At 34.1% G+C, this 18,968-nt stretch overlaps 1 protein-coding gene across 3 annotated transcripts in view; it reads right to left on the reverse strand.

Annotated features, from left to right (window-relative positions):
• Positions 1-18,968, reverse strand: part of GULP1 (GULP, engulfment adaptor PTB domain containing 1) — a 119,870-nt gene that overhangs the window by 51,313 nt on the left and 49,589 nt on the right. For 2 of the 3 annotated variants that reach the window (XM_011978399.1, XM_011978400.1), the window contains exons 4-5: positions 16,909-17,007; positions 4,079-4,216 (exon numbers count right to left, since the gene is read on the reverse strand). The exons of the other annotated variant lie outside the window; for it this stretch is intronic. In XM_011978399.1, coding sequence (XP_011833789.1) covers positions 4,079-4,216; positions 16,909-17,007 — 237 coding nt within the window. The remainder of the gene's footprint in view (positions 1-4,078; positions 4,217-16,908; positions 17,008-18,968) is intronic. 3 annotated transcript variants of the gene reach the window in all.

Consider the following 18,968-nt stretch of genomic DNA (forward strand, 5'->3'; position numbering starts at 1 on the left):
CTCTATAGTGCTTTTAAGTGTATCTCATTATATAACAAGTTAGGGGTTGTTGTCAGACTCACATTTTATCTATATAACTTATCATAGTTACCTAGTGCTATTATTTTTCCAGTTTATGCGAGGCGTAGACACCTCACCTCCCTTTTTACATCCTCTCAACCTTCCTAGTTTAATATAATTGCCTTACATATTTCATATGTCCATATATGAAATCATGTCAGATTTTAAAATCACATCAGAAAGTATTTTTTTCTTCTATCATCAAACATAATTTAGAAAACTAAAGATTTACTCATACGTTTGCTCATCTTGTTTTTTCTTTTCCTTCCTTATGCTCCAAGTTCCTGTTTTGTATTGTTTCCTTTCCATTTAGAGAACTTCCTTTAGCCATTCATTTAAGATGTCTAGTAGTGGCAAACAATCTTAATTTTCATACATCTAATAATTTTTAAAAATTTATTTCCAATTTCTGAAGAATATTTTTCTGGACGTAGGATCATTTGACAGATTTTTGTTTTTTCCATTACTCAAAAGTATTATGTAACTTCCTTCTTGCCTTCATGGTTTCTGGTGAGAAATACACCGCCATTCACATTCTCTGCTATAGGTAAGTACTTGCTTATCTCTTGTTGCTTTCAAGACTTTTCTTTTGTCTTCAGTTTTCAGAAGCTTGAATATGATGTGTCTTGGTGTGGAGTTATTTGGATTAATCCCGTTTGGAGATCACCCAGTATTTTAAATCTATAGGTTGATGTTCTTTGTCAAATCGGGAATGTTTTCAACTAATATTCTTGGAGTGTTTTTTAAGGGTGCTTATTTCTCTTTTTCCAGGACTCAGATGACACACAGATGTTAGATATTTTGTTATGGTCCCACAGTCCATGAGGTTCTGTTTTGGCTTTGTTTTTGCTGGTTTATTGAGGCTATAATTTTTGTGTTGTTCAGATTGGGCATTTTCTATTTGTCAATCTTCTAGGTCATTGATTCTTTTCCTCTGTTCTCTCTATTCTGCTGTTGAGCCTATACATTGAGTCTTTCATGTGGTTATTTTTCAGTATTCTTTATATCTTCTGTTTCTTTGCTTAGATTTTCTATTTCATTGATAAGACTTTCTGCATTCTCATCTGTTTCATGTGTGTTTGTGACTGCTCATTTTATTATGTTATATGATGGCTGTTCCAAAACCTTTGTCCTATAATTCTAATATCTCTGACATCTATGTGTTGGTAACTACTGACTGTCATTTCTTTTTTAGTTTAAGAAACCTGTTTCTTGGTACAAAGAGTGATTTTCATTTTATGAAATACTGGAAATGATTTAAATTTTCTGCTTTAGGTGGCTTCATCTGATGCAATTCCAGTATGAGAGTGAGGGTGGAAATGCATTGCTCCCTTATTGCCTAGTAAGTATAGAGGCTCAGCATTCTATTTTGGCAGGGCTGAATGTTCTCACTCCTCATATGGTCCTCACCATCACTATGGAAGAAGGAGGACTATTAATACAACATGATACTGTTAATAAAGTAGTGAATTCCAGTCTTGTGACATACTAAAAAAGGTTTCATCTTTCAAATTCTCAATTTCAAAGAAGTACTAAAAAGATAAAATACAATGAACAGATAGAGTAAAGGCCCCAATAAGAGCAGATGAACTCTAGAGGAGGCCACAGTTATGGGAGTAATATAGCATGTTGAGATAAATGTAGCAATGGGAATTAAGAGTCTTAGATTTTAGTCCTGATTCTACTGACTACTTAGTTTTGTAACTTTGGAAAACTTACTTCAACATCTCTGATCTTGGTTTTTTAAAATAGAAGGAGATTTGTACGAGATAGGCCATAACTTATTTCCCATTTTAGCACTCTATGATAAACTATTTAAAATAAGAATTACATAAGATGGCATATCAAAAATTCTACATACATATAACATCAGTGTTATAAATATAGTCATCATTATAATTAGCACTGATAAAACCTCATAGTTAAGATAGTGCAGGTATAACAAATTTTTAAGAAAACATGTCATTTTTCAGCTCATGAAGGTGATGCCAACTTATAGTTGGGAGATTTTCTGGGAACTTTTCAAAGCCAAGACTTCCTCTACCTGCAGCAGAACAACTTGGTATACTTGATAAATATAGATTTCCTGAGCTTCAGCCCCAATTGATAAGAGTTTTTAAAAAGCATCCCGTATGATTTTTATGCACATTAATGATTGTGAACCACTGCTTAGGCTTTAGGAAATTATTTTCAGTCTTTAAGAGAAAATAGAGTAGATATGCTACATCCAAAGAGAACAATCAATTACAGACAGTTAGGATGAAGAAGAAATGGGGTCTATGCTTTTAAGCTGGCAAGCTTATATTTTAAATATTAATTTAACAAATTTGGATAGGGATCAAAGAATATAAAACAAGTGGCACAAATCTATAAGAAGGCTAATATTTATAACGAACTCTGACTCTGAAACATTTCAAAATTTATTTCTATGGGTAAGGCAGAAAGAAGAATAACTGAGTTTTCTGCTTTATGTCGGTGGTAAAAGGTTATAAATTATGTATAGAAGATATTCAACAAATATCAACTTCAATCTTCTCAGTCATAGAGAAAAGAATCTGTAAGCAATCATGGTTAAAAAGCACTTGAAATATGTAAATTATATGTAAATTTTATTTATTCATTCAACAGAAGTTCATATAAAATAAAATTCAACATCAATTTGAGCTATATAAAATGTCTTATTGTGCGCAAAATATTGTCTTAGATTGCTAAGCATCTTTTTCTGATGAAATGTTCCATAATGTGCACCAAATTCACAAAAGGTATTATGATGTCTAGTAGCTTAGCACATTAGCTTTCCTTTCTAGAGAACTACAGTTTAAAAAATAAAAATGATAACTTGTTCTATGTTTTGTAAGTTTTCAACGCGATCTTTTTCTTAAGGAATGCTTCATTGAGCACCTATTGTCCACTTGATGTAGAAGTCACATGAAAAAATAAAAAGGTATTTGTTCTCAAGAAGCTCAATACTGAAGCTAGATAAACAAATGACATAATAGCGATAATAATATTTGCTATCTATTTTTGACAGCAAGATAAATTAGCAAATAGATGAATTGTTTTATTTCCTACCTAAACCAATAAAATTGTTGAGGTTACATGTTTTTCCTTCACTGCAGCCATCAATGGGTTTTCCTTAAGATTTCAGATGATTAAAGAACAGCTACAGGATTTAACATAGAATTTCATACATATAATTCCATTAACTTTCATTATATTAAGTTTTTTGTTTTGTTTTGTTTTTTCTTTTCTTGAGACGGAGTCTCACTCTGCCGCCAGGCTGGAGTTCAGTGGTGCGATCTCGGCTCACTGCAACCTCCACCTCCCAGATTCAAGTGATTCTTCTGCCTCAGCCTCCCCAGTAGGTGGGACCACTGGCACGCGCCACAACACCCAGCTAATTTTTGTATTTTTAGTAGAGATGGAGTGTCACCATTTTGGTCAGGATGGTCTCGATCTCTTGACCTCATGATCTGACCACCTCGGCCTCCCGAAGTGCCGGGATTACAGGTGTGAGCCACCGTGCCTGGCCTAAGAGTTTTATATAATGAACATAAGGAACTACATTTTCAATGTATTGGAAAATCTTTTAAGGAACCATACAGATTATACTTCCTGGAGTTAAGAATATTTATTTTTATAAAATCCATCAGATTCTGCACATGTAGGGGAAACACACTTTTGCTCACCATTACTCTTATATTATGTGCATATTACTAAATCCTATTTGAGTTTAAAACTAAAATAGATTAAATTATTATAAAATAAATAAATGCATAACATAAGCAGGCATGACATTCTAATAAAATAAATTTGCATGTGAGTTTATGCTCATGAACATGAGAATTTAGTCATGGATGACATCCTGAAGCATATTCTCATGACAAAATAAATCTATTAGTACAGCTAAGTATTTACAGATATTATTCATTTTCAAATACTTTACTAATGCCAGAAACTAGACAATTCCTGGCTTGTAAAACAGAACAAACCACCCTAAAACATCTGGGATACTTACACACTTTTCGCTGTCAAATACATAGCACAAATGTTTATTTGACTCAGAATCTTTGCATATGAAAGTGAATATCCTCTTGTCAGTTTTATCATCTGCACAAAAAGATATTCTATGAAGCTGGCAATTGTGTTGAACTTCCTGTAAACACAGATGGAAATAAACATAGTTGATGGGATTCTTTTTTCATTTTCTAAAATACTCATTTGTGTTAATAACATATGACTTTAAAAGTAGAACAATCATCTGTCAATCTTTGATTTTATAATTATGTATACTCCAACCTAAAACAAAGGCATAATGGATACAGATAGACCTGATTCAGGATGAAACTAAGATATGCATTTCAATAGTGCTTAGCAAAACACAAGCATAGTACAAAATGATCAAAGATTTATGGCCTATCTGAGCTACAATAGCTCTTGAGAAATCATACACTTTAAACTTTGCATATTTACAGAGGAGAACAATGAGACCCAGAAAGAATAAGACACCAGCACAGTTTTACAGAATTACCAGAACTCTTTTAAACCAGAGGATTCTCATTTTATCTCACTGCTATTTACTAGCATTATAATTTAGAACACAGCCTGGATACAATTTCGTGTGAAACACACTATAATTTCATCCTTAGTAATCTTATTAAATTTTATTTTATATAATTTCATGATTACTCATACACTCTTGAACCTTTTCTGTCTAGGAAGCTCATCTTTCGAACTTCTGTAGCATTTTTCATGAAGCAGTGAATGAATGGTATACATATCCAGACTCCATATCATGAAATCAAATCTGTTCATCAGTAGAAGGCAAATACTGCAACCAGATAGATATAGTGGCAGTATATATTTACACATGCACACACACAGACACACACATACATTAAATTATAAAACTTATAAAATAGCAGGCATATACATCATTAAAATAGAAATATTTATATAAAATAAATGTGTTACTAAAATTACTATTATTTAGTCAAAAGATGGGGCATTTGACACTTTTATATTCATATAGATCATCCATATTAATTATTCATTCTTCACAGTCTTCTGAAACATGTTGGAGGTAGAAAAGAAATTCAATGCTTTTGATTATGACAAATAGAAAAATCAACTATTCCCTTTTCTATTGTAGTCATAAATATATTTTCCTAAGACACACTGTAACACTAGAAATATCAATCAGAAACTCAGTTCATCAACATTATTGAGTGGGTGTTTTATAAGATTGGAGATGGAAGCAACTATAGTTTCATCTAAGGAAGGCTGGCTGAATATCCCCCCAAAAAGCTTTATTTTAAGGTTGTAACTAGAAGAGTTTCTCTAAAGGTGGCTTCAGACAACCTGTAGCACAAATACCTGGGGTGCTTGCTATAAAAATTTTCACTGTTTTAACCTCAGTTGAATCAAAACCTCAGAGATTTTGGTCAAGATAAGAATCATTGATATGAAAAACTTAAACTTCTCAGTTCAGAGTTTGATGTGTCAGCTTGCTGAGATTTGCTGTAGTACTCTGATTCAAATAACTGCTCATCAGACTGAAAATGAATATATAAAATGAGATATAAAGGCTGGGCGCGGTGGCTCACGCCTGTAATCTCAGCTCTTTGGGAGGCCGACGCGGGTGGATCACGAGGACAGGAGATCGAGACCATCCTGGCTAACACGGTGAAACCCTGTCTCTACTAAAAATACAAAAAAAATTAGCTGGGCGTGGTGACAGGCGCCTGTAGTCCCAGCTACTCGGGAGGCTGAGGCAGAATGGCTTGAACCCGGGAGGTGGAGCTTGCAGTGAGCCGAGATGGCACCACTGCACTCTAGCCTAGGCAACAGAGCGAGACTCCATCAGAAAAAAAAAAGAAAAGAAAAAAAAAAAAGAGATACACAAATGAATGCTAAGAGAACTGTCTACAGCAATGCATTCTTTCCCTGCATACAATGGTAAACCAAATGGTAAGCCAATAAAGAGTTGCTTGGTAAGTATGAAAATTAAAATGAGGAAGTATATTGTATGATTGTAATACTCACTGGCATTATTAGATAGCCTAATTTATCTGTTTAAAAGCAGAGGTAATCAATTCTAAGAAGAGGTGCTTGATTTACTTAGCTTTTAATGGTGGCATCTTTCCTTTCTTATACATAGAGCATTGATGGACAATGACCATATTTGTTTAAGACTATCTTCTTTCTGTATTTTGCCTATTAGAACAGTTTCCTTTCTTATTGACATTGTTTTGTTTTAATGACAATATAGTCAATGAAATAACAGCCCTCTGTTACACTATAGCTCCCAAATACTCACAGGAGGTCTACACCAGCTTATTAATTGTAAAAGCATGTTAATGATAAATAAAGAGAAAATATTACTGCTAAACACTATAGGAAAAAAATTCATTTCTCCATAGATGCGAGAAATTATGAGTAACATGCAAAACACAACATTCACTTAGCTGGTGCTGAAATCTACATAGTCTCTCATTTACTTACCCAACCAGTATGATCATAGAAAGTGGTTATGACCAGTGGTGAATCATCCTAATCTTTGCTTGGATTAGCAAAGGTATCTTCCTAAAACAGTCTAGGGAGCTGAAACCTGTAATTTCATTATTTTTATCAGTTATTTTATTATTGTTGTGATGGACCACTACGAATTTGAAATGTAGCAATAATTTTTGGTAAGACAGGATAAAGAGACCCAGGAACATAATAACCATAGTGAAAAACACTAGGCTTTCATATTAATGATATTTTATTGGAGTTGGAACAAAAAATCAGTAGATGTTTTTATCCCCAATTAATCTATCTACACCGCCTGTTTCTAGCACTCTATAACCTTCATTTGGAGGACAAGTGAGAAAAGCAGAAAAGAAAAGGACTCAGAAAGAAAGACAGAGGAGCCAATTGTTATTGAGATTGCTTTCACTTAATTTTCACTTTCCATTTTCATTCATCCAAGTGAAAAAAAAAATAAAGATTCTATTCTGTATAAAGATAGTCCATGTTAGATTAATAATATATTTAAAAATCCTGTCTCATAGCTGTATGTTTAACTATAAATAAATTTATTTTAGAAGTATCACATTTGTTTTTTCTAAATATCAACATATATCTAAAATGAAATGATTGATTTTTTTCTGTTTCACTTATATATATGTCCTTGAATAGTAGTTCCTAAATGCATGTCCATGAATGCCTATGAACAGGTTGTATCCGAGAACTGAGGATTGTCTCTTTCTCTCTCTCTCACTACACACACACACACACACACACACACACACACACACACAGAGCAATTGGCATTCTTAGGAATGTCTTGGGGACACTGGTGCTTTGTAAATCCCTTTTTTAGATTTCCTACATTTTTAATGCATTCAAGACATGGTATTTTATATATATGGGTAAATAGTCATATACTCTATATTCATATGTAACAGGGTAAATAGTCAGTTTTTCTACATTAATATGCAATATAATTGAATGTATAAAATATCTCAAGGATTTTTAAACTCCAAGATTGCTCTCCAGGTTTGGTAGGGATTAAAATAGAGATGCTTCTTTTTCCTTAAGAGTTTTAAAAACTCACTTCTGGGAATAGAATTCTAATAGGGCTCTTAAAAATTAGTTATCAGTGCTAAATGCATACCTCAGAAATTTAGAAAGATCACTAGTTAGCAATCGAATATCACACCTAGGGGAACTAGAAGAACAAATATCAACTAACCCCAAAGCTAGCAGGAGAAATAACTAAAATCTGAGTGGAACTGAATGAAATTGATATAAAAAAATCCATAAAACAATAAACAAACCCAAAAGTTAGTTCTTTGAAAGGATCAACAAGATCACTAGACCGCTAGCTACAAGAACAAAGGCTAAAGGAGAGAAAAGCCAAAGAAGTACAATGAGAAACAACAAAGGTGGTATTACAACTGATCCCACAGAAATACAAAAGATCCTCAGAGACTATTACAAACACCTTGAAGCTCACAAACTAGAAAATCTAGAGGAAACTGATAAATTTCTAGAAATGCATAACCTCCCAACATTGAATCAGCAAGAAACTGAAATCTTGAACAGAACAATATCAAGTTCTGAAACTGAATCAGTAATAAAAAATCTGTCAACCAAACAAAGCCCCAGAGCAGATAGATTCGCAGCCAAATTCTACTATACCTACAAAAGAAGAGTTGGTACCAATTCTACTGTAATTATTCCCAAAAAACTGAGGAGAAGGAACTTCTCTCTAACTCATTCGACGAAACCAGCATAATTCAGATACCAAAACATGGCAAAGATACAGTGAAAAAAGAAAACTATAGGCCAATATTCCAGATGCACAGAGATGCAAAAATTCTCAACAGAATACTTGCAAGCTGAATTCCACAGTACATTAAAAAAATAATTCAAAACAACCAAGAAGGCTTTATTCCTGGGATGCAAGGTTGGTGCAACATATGCAAATCAATAAATACAATTCAACATAAAAACAGAATTAAGAACAAAAACTATATGATCATATAAACAGAAGTGGAAAAAGCCTTCAAAAAAATCCAGCATTCCTTCATGATAAAAATCCCTGCACAAACTAGGCACTGAAGGAACATACTTCAAAATAGTAACAGCCATCTATGACAAACCCACAGCCAACATCATACTGAACCGGCAAAAGCTGGAACATTCCCCTTGACAACTGGAACAAGACAAGGATGCCCACTCTCACCACTCCTATTCCACATAGTACTCAAAGTCCTTGCCAGAGGAATCAGGCAATAGAAAAAAAGAGAAGGCTTCAAAATAGAAAAATAATAAGTCAAACTATCCCTCTTAACTTACAATATGTAATATGATTACCTAGAAGATCCTAAAGATTCCACCAAGAGGCTCCTGCAACTGACAGTAAACAACTTCAGTAAAGTTTCAGGATATAAAATCAATGTACAGAAATCAGTAGCATTTCTGTACACCAAATAACATTAGAGTTGAGAGACAAATCAATAATGCAATCCTATTTACAACAGTCAACAAAAAAAAATAAAATACCTAGTAATACATCTAACCAAAGAGGTGAAAGATTTCTACCAAGAAGAACTACAAAACACTGGGAAAAAAAATCAAACATGACATAAACAAATGGAAAAATATTCCATGCTCATGAATTGGAAGAATTAATACTGTTAAAATGACCATATTGCCCAAACAATATACAGATTCAATGCTATTCCTATCAAATGACCAATGCCATTTTTCAGGGAATTAGAATTTAAAAAATTTTAAACTGCATATGAAACCAAAAAAGAGCTTGAATAGACAGAGCAATTTTAACCAAAAAGAATAAATCTGGAGGCATCACATTACCCGACGACTGTACTATAAGGCTATAGTAACCAAAACAGCATGGTACTGGTACAAAAACAGACACATAGACCAATGGCAAAGAACAGAGAATTCAGAAATGAAGCCACAAGTCTACAGCCATCTGATCTTGGACAAAGTCAACAAAAATGAACAATGGGGAAAGGACTCCCTATTCAATAAATGGTGCTGGGATACCTAGCTATCCATATGCAGAAGAACAAAAGTGGACCCCAACCTTTTATCATATACAGAAATTAACTCAAGATGGATTAAACAATGTAGTACCTCAAACTATAAAAATCCTAAAAGAAAATAATGTCAATGCCCTTCTTGATATCAGCTTGGTAAGGAATTTTTGTCTAAGTTCCCAAAAGCAATTGCGACAAAACCAAAAGTAGACTTGTGGAACCTAATTAAAGAGCATCTGCACAGCAAAAGAAACTATCAAACAGGGTAAACAGACACCTTACAGAATGGGAGAAAATTTTCGCAAACTATGCATCCAACAAACGTCTAATACCCAGGTTCTATAGGAATTAAACAATTAAACACACAAAAAAACAAATAACCATATTAAAAATTGAGCAAAAGACATGAACAGACACTTCTCTCAAGAAGACAAACAAGCAGCCAATAAACATGAAAAAATGTTCCACATCACTTATCATCAAAGAAATTCAAATAAAAACCACAATGAGATACAATCTCACACCAATCAGAATAGCTTATTAAACAGTAGAAAACAACAGATGCTGGTGAAGCTATCAAAAAAAGAGAATGTTTATACACTATTGGTGGGAATGTAATTTAGTTCAGCCTCTATGGAGAGAAGTTTGGAGATTTTCCAAGGAAGTTAAAACAGTTACCGTTTTCCAGCAACCCTGTTAATGGGTATACATACTTGACATATACCCATAAAAAGACAAATCTTTCTACCAAAAAGACACATGCATTCGCGTGTTCATTGCAGCACTATTCATAATGGCAAAGACATGGAATCAACTGAGGTGCCCATTAACAGCAGATTGGATAAAGAAAATGTGGTACATATATACCACAGAATACTACGCAGCCACAAAAAGAACAAACTCATGTCCTTTACAGAAAATGGATACTGCTGGAGGCCATTATCCTAAACGTATTAGTGCAGAAACAGAAAAACAAATACTGGATGTTCTCACTTATAAGTAAGAAACATTGGGTACTTGTGGACATAATGATGGCAATAGTAGACACTGGGGACTTATAAAGGGGATGGGAAAAGAGGGTGTTAAGGGTTGAAAAACTATTGGGTACTGTGCTCACTATCTGGGTGATGGAATCATTCATATCCCAAACCTCAGCATGATGCAATATACCCAGGTAACAAATCTGCACATGTAACTCTTGAATCTAAAATGAAAGTTGAAATTATTAAAAACAAAATGAGCAGAAATAAGTAACAGAAAAAACAGAAATTAATTTTTAATATTAACTAGTAATTTACTATTATTAATTTAAATATTAAATATTTATTACTTTAATATTAAATAATTAAATATTACCAATTTAATCTTAAACACTAATTGAATATTAATTATTAATATCAATTTATTAAATATTAGTCTTAATAGGAAATCGAGACTTGTGGACAGGAAAGGAAAGCACTGGCATTATTGATTTTGGTAAGGCAATATAGGATAATGAAGTCAACTGGCTAATCATGTTGAGTTGAACCCCACCTCATTGATATTTTGTAAAGGAGGTTTAGGTTGGGGGAAGCATGGAGATTTGATATTAAAAGCTTAAGAAACAGAATTATATAATTGATAAGTTGTCATGTGATAAACTTATTGATAGAAACCTGAAAATACGATTTTCCAACAATAAAAATAGTATGTGGGAATCATCTACTTTCTTACTACCTTTCCCTTTGTTTTATGTTTTTATCACTAAACAGACCTTTTTAAACTTTTATTTTAGATTCAGGGGGTGCATGTTCAGGTTTGTTACCAGGGTATACTGCATGATGCTGAGGTTTGGGGTACAAATAGTCCCAGCACTGAGGTATTAAGCATAGTATACAACAGTTTGTTTTTAAGCCCTTGTCCCCTCCCTCCTTCTCCCTCTGGTAGCCCCCAGAAACTATTGTTGCATAACTATGTCCATGAGTATCTAATATATGTACCTACTTATAAGTAAGAACATATGGTATATGGTTTTCTGTTTCTGCATTAATTCATTTAGGTTAATGACCTCCAGATGCATCCATGTTGCTGCAAAAGGACATGATTTCATTCTTTACTATGGTTGCATAGTGTTCCAATGATGTATGTGTACCACATTTTCTTTATCCAATCCGCCATTGAGAGGCATCTAGGTTGATTCCATGTTTTTGCTATTGTGAAAAGTGCTGTGATGAAAATGAGAGTGTATGTCTTTTTGGTATAAAGATTTGTTTTTCTTTTGGATATATAACAAGTATATTCAACCAGCAATAGGGTTGCTGGAAAATGGTTAACTATTTTAAGTTATTTGAGAAATCTCCAACTGCTCTCCACAGCAGCTGAACTAATTTACATTTCCACCAACAGTGTATAAGCATTCCCTTTTCTTCACAACCTCACCAGCATCTGTTATTTTTTAACTTTTTAATGACAGTTATTCTGCATGGTGGTGATTGTATCTCATTGCGGTTTTGAATTTAATTTCTTTCATTAGTGATGTGGAACATTTTTTTCATGTTTGATGGCCACCTGTTTGTCTTGTTTTGAGAAGTGTCTGTTCCTGTTTCTTTTTCCCACTTTTTAATAGGGTTATTATTTTTTGCTTGTTCAGTTGTTTAAGTTCCTTATAGATTCTGGATATTAGATGTTTGTTAAATGCATAGTTTGCAATACTTTATCCCATTCTGTAGGTGTCTGTTTACTCTGTTGATAGTTTCTTTTGCTGTGCAGAGGCTCTTCAATTTAATGAAGTCCCATTTGTCAACTTTTGTTTTTGTTGCAATTGCTTTTGAGTCATCAATTCTTTCCAAAGGGCAATGACTGGAATGGAGTTTCCTAGGTTTTCTTCCAGGATTCGCATACTTTAAGGTCTTATATTTAAATATTTGATCCATCTTGAGTTAATTCTTGTATACAGTGAAAGATAAGGGTCCAGTTTCAATCTCCTCCATATGGCTAGCCAGCTATCCCAGCACCAATTATTGAATAATAATCTCCCCATTTGTTATTTTTGTTGACTTTGTCGAAAATCAGATGGCTATAGGTGTGCAGCTTTAATTTTGGGTTCTCTATTCTGTACTATTGCTGTACGACAGACTTTTTCTAAGCCCAGCTTAATTTTGGACCCTATTCACTTTAGTTTTTTCCTCACTCTACAGTATCATATGCTATTTTTTTTAAAGTTTGGTATTTCTGTCTTTATATTTACAAATATTTAAAGTTAATGAAAAAAATTATCCTTATTCCAGGTAAATAATCAATGATCAGGAGATCAGGTATAAGGAATAACCTAATAAATCGTAAGTTATTGGTCAATTGGGTTTCATAAAGGTAGGTTTCTTCAAGTGGTCAGGAAGTCAAGGAAGAAAATCCAAACAGATATGATAGCCTAACTTGTTGATTAAGTTTTTAACAGAGCTTTTCACATATCTTTCTTTCTTTCTTTCTTTCTTTTTATTTGAGATGGAGTCTTACACTGTCGCCTGTGCTGGAGTGCAGTGGTGCTATCTCAGCTCACTGCAACCTCCACCTCCTGGGTTCAAGCGATTCTCCTGCCTCGGCCCCCTGAGTAGCTGGGATTACAGGTACCTGCCACCACACCCATGTTTTTTTTTTTTTTTTTTAACTTTTAGTAGAGACGGGGTTTCGCTGTGTTGACCAGGCTGGTCTCAAACTCCTGACCTTGTGATTCCCCTGTCTCGGCCTCCCAAAGTGCTGGGATTACAGGCATAAGCCACTGCACCCAGCCAGTTCACATATCTTTCATTGGAAGAAATAGTCTCATTTAAAAGGTCAGATGAAATCATGCAGGAAATAATAGAAAAAGTTGCAATACATACCCATATACTCTTCACCTAGCCAACTGGTAACATTGTGCCACATTTGCATTACATTTGCATTTGCATTACCTGATCCAATTTTGTCTCTCTTTACACACACACATACCCTATAAACATAAGTGGTAGCCATCTTGTAGTGGTAGTTAGTGGTTGCCACCTTGTAGTGGTAGTTAGTGGTAACCATCTTGTAGTGCTTTAAGCAATTAGCATTTTATGCATTTCTAAGGACATGCCATTATTAACCTGTGAATTCTAAAACCCAAAAAAAGTTTTCTCTACATAACTGCATTTAATCGTGTTTGTATTTTATAAATATTTAAACGTGATTATCAACTAACAAAAAATTTGAAACATGCCATATGTTCAATAATAGAAGAATACTTTGGTAAATTATGGTATATGAATGTGGTGAAATTATTACAGTTTAGAATGCACCATAGGTAGATTCAAATACAAAATAACAGGAACATACGAAAACAATACATAATGTATATTATCAGCTTTATATATTTTAATGTGTGCTGTGACAAGCCCCAAACCTTCAGATAAGAAATTGAAAATAATATTAATTACACATACACACACAAACATATACACACACTCTGAAACAGCTATCTAATTCATATGATTTAGAAAAAATCTTTCAACATAAGCATGGCCTACAAATACCCTATTCTGACTGGACATTTGCCACTATATACCCTTTTAATTGTGAAAAGAAGACGTAGGAATAGGATTTTCTTTTTCATGACATGTAAGACGACACTTCATTGCTACACTTTTGATTGAATCATCCTTTTGTAACTTATTGCTTCCTTGGTCTATTGTTCTTTATGTAACTGCTAATTGCCTAATGAATTTATCTCATTCATACCTTGCTTTCAATTGCCTTGTTTCCCAGCAAACTACAGATATCCCAAATGCTTGAATCAACCTTCTACTATTTTTCACCATTTCACTTTTTTTATTTCAGCCACCTTACCAGCAGTTATTTTAGGATCCCCATAACTAAAGTAAATCTTCACATCTTTGTTTGTAATTGAATATTGAGGGTGAATAATAGAGAAGATTAGACCAGATACTTGTGAGAGGACTTGAATTCATGTCTTGGGAAGTTTGACAGAATGCCATTGTTCTTTAATATGGAAAGTTGAAGGTATGCCATTGAGCTTTACTACAGATTTCCACAGTCAGAGGTTCTGATTCTGGAGGCAAATTTGGAGCCTTAGAAATTACATTTGGAAATGCCTCCGGTAATTTTTTTGTAGATATTCCATAAGCTACAATTTGAAAATGAGGCCTACTGCATTTAGCCACTAAACTATGCACAACAGCAGATCCCCTCCAACTTTAATGTGCATATGAATCACTATGTTTCTTCTTTAACTGCAAATACAGATTCTGTAGGTCTGTAGCAGAGCCTGAGATTCAACATTTCTAACAAGCACCCAATAGATGTGATTGCTGGCGGTCCACAGGCCACACTTTAAATATCCAGCTGTTGCTGGGAACTGGAATTTACATAGATGAAGGTATCAAAGATACTTACTGGACTAGAGAAAAGTTGCAGACCTGTGGGAAACATTTTTATAATCTGTCAACAGGCCAGAAGTTCCTCTTTTGGCTATTATATTGAATTAATTTGTCAATATGTATCTTACGGTGTTAGAAGAATGCTTTAACAATATGTATTTATAAAATAATTGGAGTTAAATATTAATTTTTCCAAATTGACTAACATAGTCTTATGAAAATTACTAAATGATAACTCTGAGGCATTGTGAATAAAGTACTGTATTTGTTTACTAAGCCTGCCATAACAAAATACCACTGACTGGGTGTCTTATCCAACAGGAATTTATTTTTTCCTAGTTCTGCAGGTTACAAGTCCAAGATCTAGGTGTCGGTAGGTTTGGTTTCTCTGGGGCCTCTCTCTTTGGCTTGAAGATTGCTGCCTTCACTCTGTGCCTTCATGTGGGCCTTACTCCGAGTATACATATCCCTGGGGTCTCTTCCTCTTCTTGTAAGGATACTAGACATGTTGGATGAGGGCCCCACCCTTAAAGTCTCATTTAACCTGAGTTACCTCTTTGAAGGCCTTATCTTCAAATATAGCCATATTAGGGGTTAGGGCATCAACGTAAGAATTCTGGAAGGAAACACTTTAGTCCAACACAAGTACCTGTTAATGAATTCGAATCCAGAACAGATTATATTTTAAAATATTTAATTTGCTTTGAAGGGTCAGAGGCCCTTAAATACAAGAAACTTAAGTTTACAGTGTGTTATGGGCTGAATTGTGTTCCCCAGAATTCACATGTTGAAGCTCTAATCCCCAGCACCTCAGAATGAGACTGTAGTTAGAGTGCTAAATTAAATAAGCATGAGGCCATTCACCTGGGGTTGTCTCTGTTTTTTGAGTTCCTAGACAACAAACTGCAACCTAACTAGTACGTAAATAAACTGAACACTAATTTGGAAGTAGAACACACAGCTAAGTTTCAGCCAATTACAGGCAGCCAGCTCATCACAACATGTCCATATAAAGTAGATGCCTTGCTGTAGCCAATCAGGTGAGTTGTCACTTTGATTCTGTGTTCAGCCTATAAAAAGCTCCATGTTCATGCTGCTGGGCAAAGCTTTCTGAACATCTTCTGGTTTCAAGTGCTGCCTGCTGCATGAATCATTATCTGTTCAAATAAACTCTGCTAAATTTAATTTGTCTAGTTTTTCTTTGAACAGGAGATAAGGCCTTTAAAAAGGTAATTAAGTTAAAATGAGGCCATGAGTATGGTTCCTAATCCAATTTGATGAGTGTCCTTATAAGAAGAGACACCAGACAAGTGTGTGCACAGGTGGATGACCATGTGAAGAGGCAGCAACAGGGCAGCCCTCTGCAAGCCAAGGAGAATGGCTACAGAGGAAATCAACTCTGCTGGCATCTTGATCTTGGAACTCCAGCCTCCACAACTGTGAGAAAATATTTTCTGTTGTTTAAGTCACCCAGTTGTGGTGTTTTGCTATGGCCTTCCTAGAAAACTAATACACACTGATTACATCTACAGGAAATAAAAGTCAATGCAGAATATTTTAATAAGCAACACACAGCTTTTATCTTCTTTCATACTCAGTGAACCACACTGTATGCATCTCTTTCACATTTCATGAAAAACAATTCCTAAATACAAGTCCAAACACTGCTGAATACGCTTAACATAAGTTATTAATATTATATCCCAAACAAGCTGAAGAAAAGATCACTTATAATGCAATTCCAAAAGTTGTTTTCACTTCTAAAAATCCTAGAGTTTCGAACTGCCATTAGCTCAGAACTAAACAGTTCAGGGTGGCAAAAATTATTAAATATTTGTTAAAGTAAGAATATAATTGCAATTAATTAAAGATTACCTCTAACATTAAAAAATAAGCCTTACCTTTGTTTTGGGTTCTAGAATTTTTACTCCATAAATTGATATTTGCAACTCCACTTTAGGAATTTTCTGGCCTTCAGATTTCTTGATATGTCTTGCAAACTACAAATGAAAAATTACTCACAAAACTGCAATTCTATTTCTATAAAGAATGAACAAAAATAAACATATATTTGGAGTTCATATTCAATTTCAGACTTTAATTAAGTGAATTTTTGCCAAGCATAAAGCATTTTATAAAGATAGTCTCAAAATATTTAAAAATCATAGCAATCAGCCATTATAATTCACATTGATTTTCAGCAATTTTTTTAAATTAAGATTTTTAATTCACTTCTTTCATGGTATTTACAAAAACATATTCATACCAGACAGCTGAGGAAACTCAAAATACTTTGTGGGAAGATGTGTAGAGATCAGTTTGTTTTTCTGTGAATCTTTTGTTGTTATTATCTTCACAGAATTAGCAGTTCATCAGCTGTTGAATATGCCCTCTTTGCCATTTCTAGATATTTACCTAGTTTGGAACACTATTCTATCCAACCACATCAATACATAAAAAGAAGCAGATTACCATGTCCAAACTGAAGCTAAGAATTGAAGTAATTATCCCAGCTGAAAGACTCAGGTATAGAACTAGACTCAGTCTAGAACTACACATATAGTGAGTATCTTGAAAGCACAAATTTTTTTCAATACTTTTGTAGTAGTATTTATTATATTTTCTCACTGAGTTACTAGGTGTATGTAAATGCTTGTTCGATTCTGTTATAAAATCAAAAAGAAAATCAGAATACTCATGTGCTTAGCAGATGGAGTCTCTGCCTCTCTCCTAGCATTGCTTAATTTAGTGGGGGAGAATTTCAGGAGCCCAGCTAAACTTGAATATTAAACAATTAATATTCTTTTTAAAAACTTTAATTTTAAAATATAGACACAAACACAACACACACACACATATATATATATGCTATTTAGTATACACATAGCCCATGCAACATTTGGAACATATTTGTACTAAAAAATATTTGTCTGAAATTCAAAGTTTACTAGGCGTCTTGATTTTAATTGACAATTTAACTCTCTCCCTACATTCCTTCTCTCCTCTGCAATCACCCCCACATCCAACTTTTTCTTTTTAAGAAATGGAAAGAAAACTATTAGAAGAAATAATTTCTCACCCCTCTTCTAGTGCTTCAAGAAGTTATTTCCTAGTGTACCTTTTTCTCTCTAAGGATATAGATCATCCTAATTTGACTCAAAATTGATGACATGTAATGCAAGATAGCGTTCCAGTCCTCTTGTATGTCATAGTTACTTGCACTGTGTATTTCACTGTAATTTAGGGCAGATGTGAATACACATGGCATAGCCCCATTCTGGAGCACAGAGTGATTAAAAGTCTTTCTCTCTTTTCATGGCTTTGCACTGCCACAGAGAATAATACAATTAACGCATATATGAATGCCTTTAAGTGTCTGCCTTCCTATCCCAGGGGGTACCATTTGTTTTATTCCATTTTGAGTGGTATAATTTTTCCCCTTGCTGTCTATCTTGCTCTATGAACTTAGGTTGCTATTTTTTGTATTCAGCAGTCTTACTGCTGCACATGATACAACTAACTTGTGCCAGATACTTTTCTTTTTTGTCTTGTATAAATTTATTTTGCTTGAGTGTAGATCTTTAAAAATTATCCCAGCTATCTCCCAAAGAATGTGGATTAATTTTGTTTATTTTCACTTCATAATCTCCTTATATCAGCATAATTAAGCAATTTGAAGGTTTTCACATAGGAAGGCTTACAAAATAAGTCATCAGCTCTCCACCTATGTGAATGCATCTGGATAAAGCAACTCTCACTATCAGCTGCAGAAGCATCCTTAGCTTGTTTCCTAAGTTCTGTTGTTTTCCAGAAACAGACAGAGCATGGCTTCTGAAGCCCCTTCCACATCCAGACTCAACCATTCCTGTGACCTCTAACAAGAACTGTGCAATCTTTAAAATTTTTTCCCACTGAAACATCTACCACAAAGCAACCACTATTATTAAACTTAACTATTGAG

Source organism: Mandrillus leucophaeus, unplaced genomic scaffold, assembly GCF_000951045.1.
Source record: "Mandrillus leucophaeus isolate KB7577 unplaced genomic scaffold, Mleu.le_1.0 Scaffold1938, whole genome shotgun sequence".
Lineage (NCBI taxonomy): Eukaryota > Metazoa > Chordata > Mammalia > Primates > Cercopithecidae > Mandrillus > Mandrillus leucophaeus.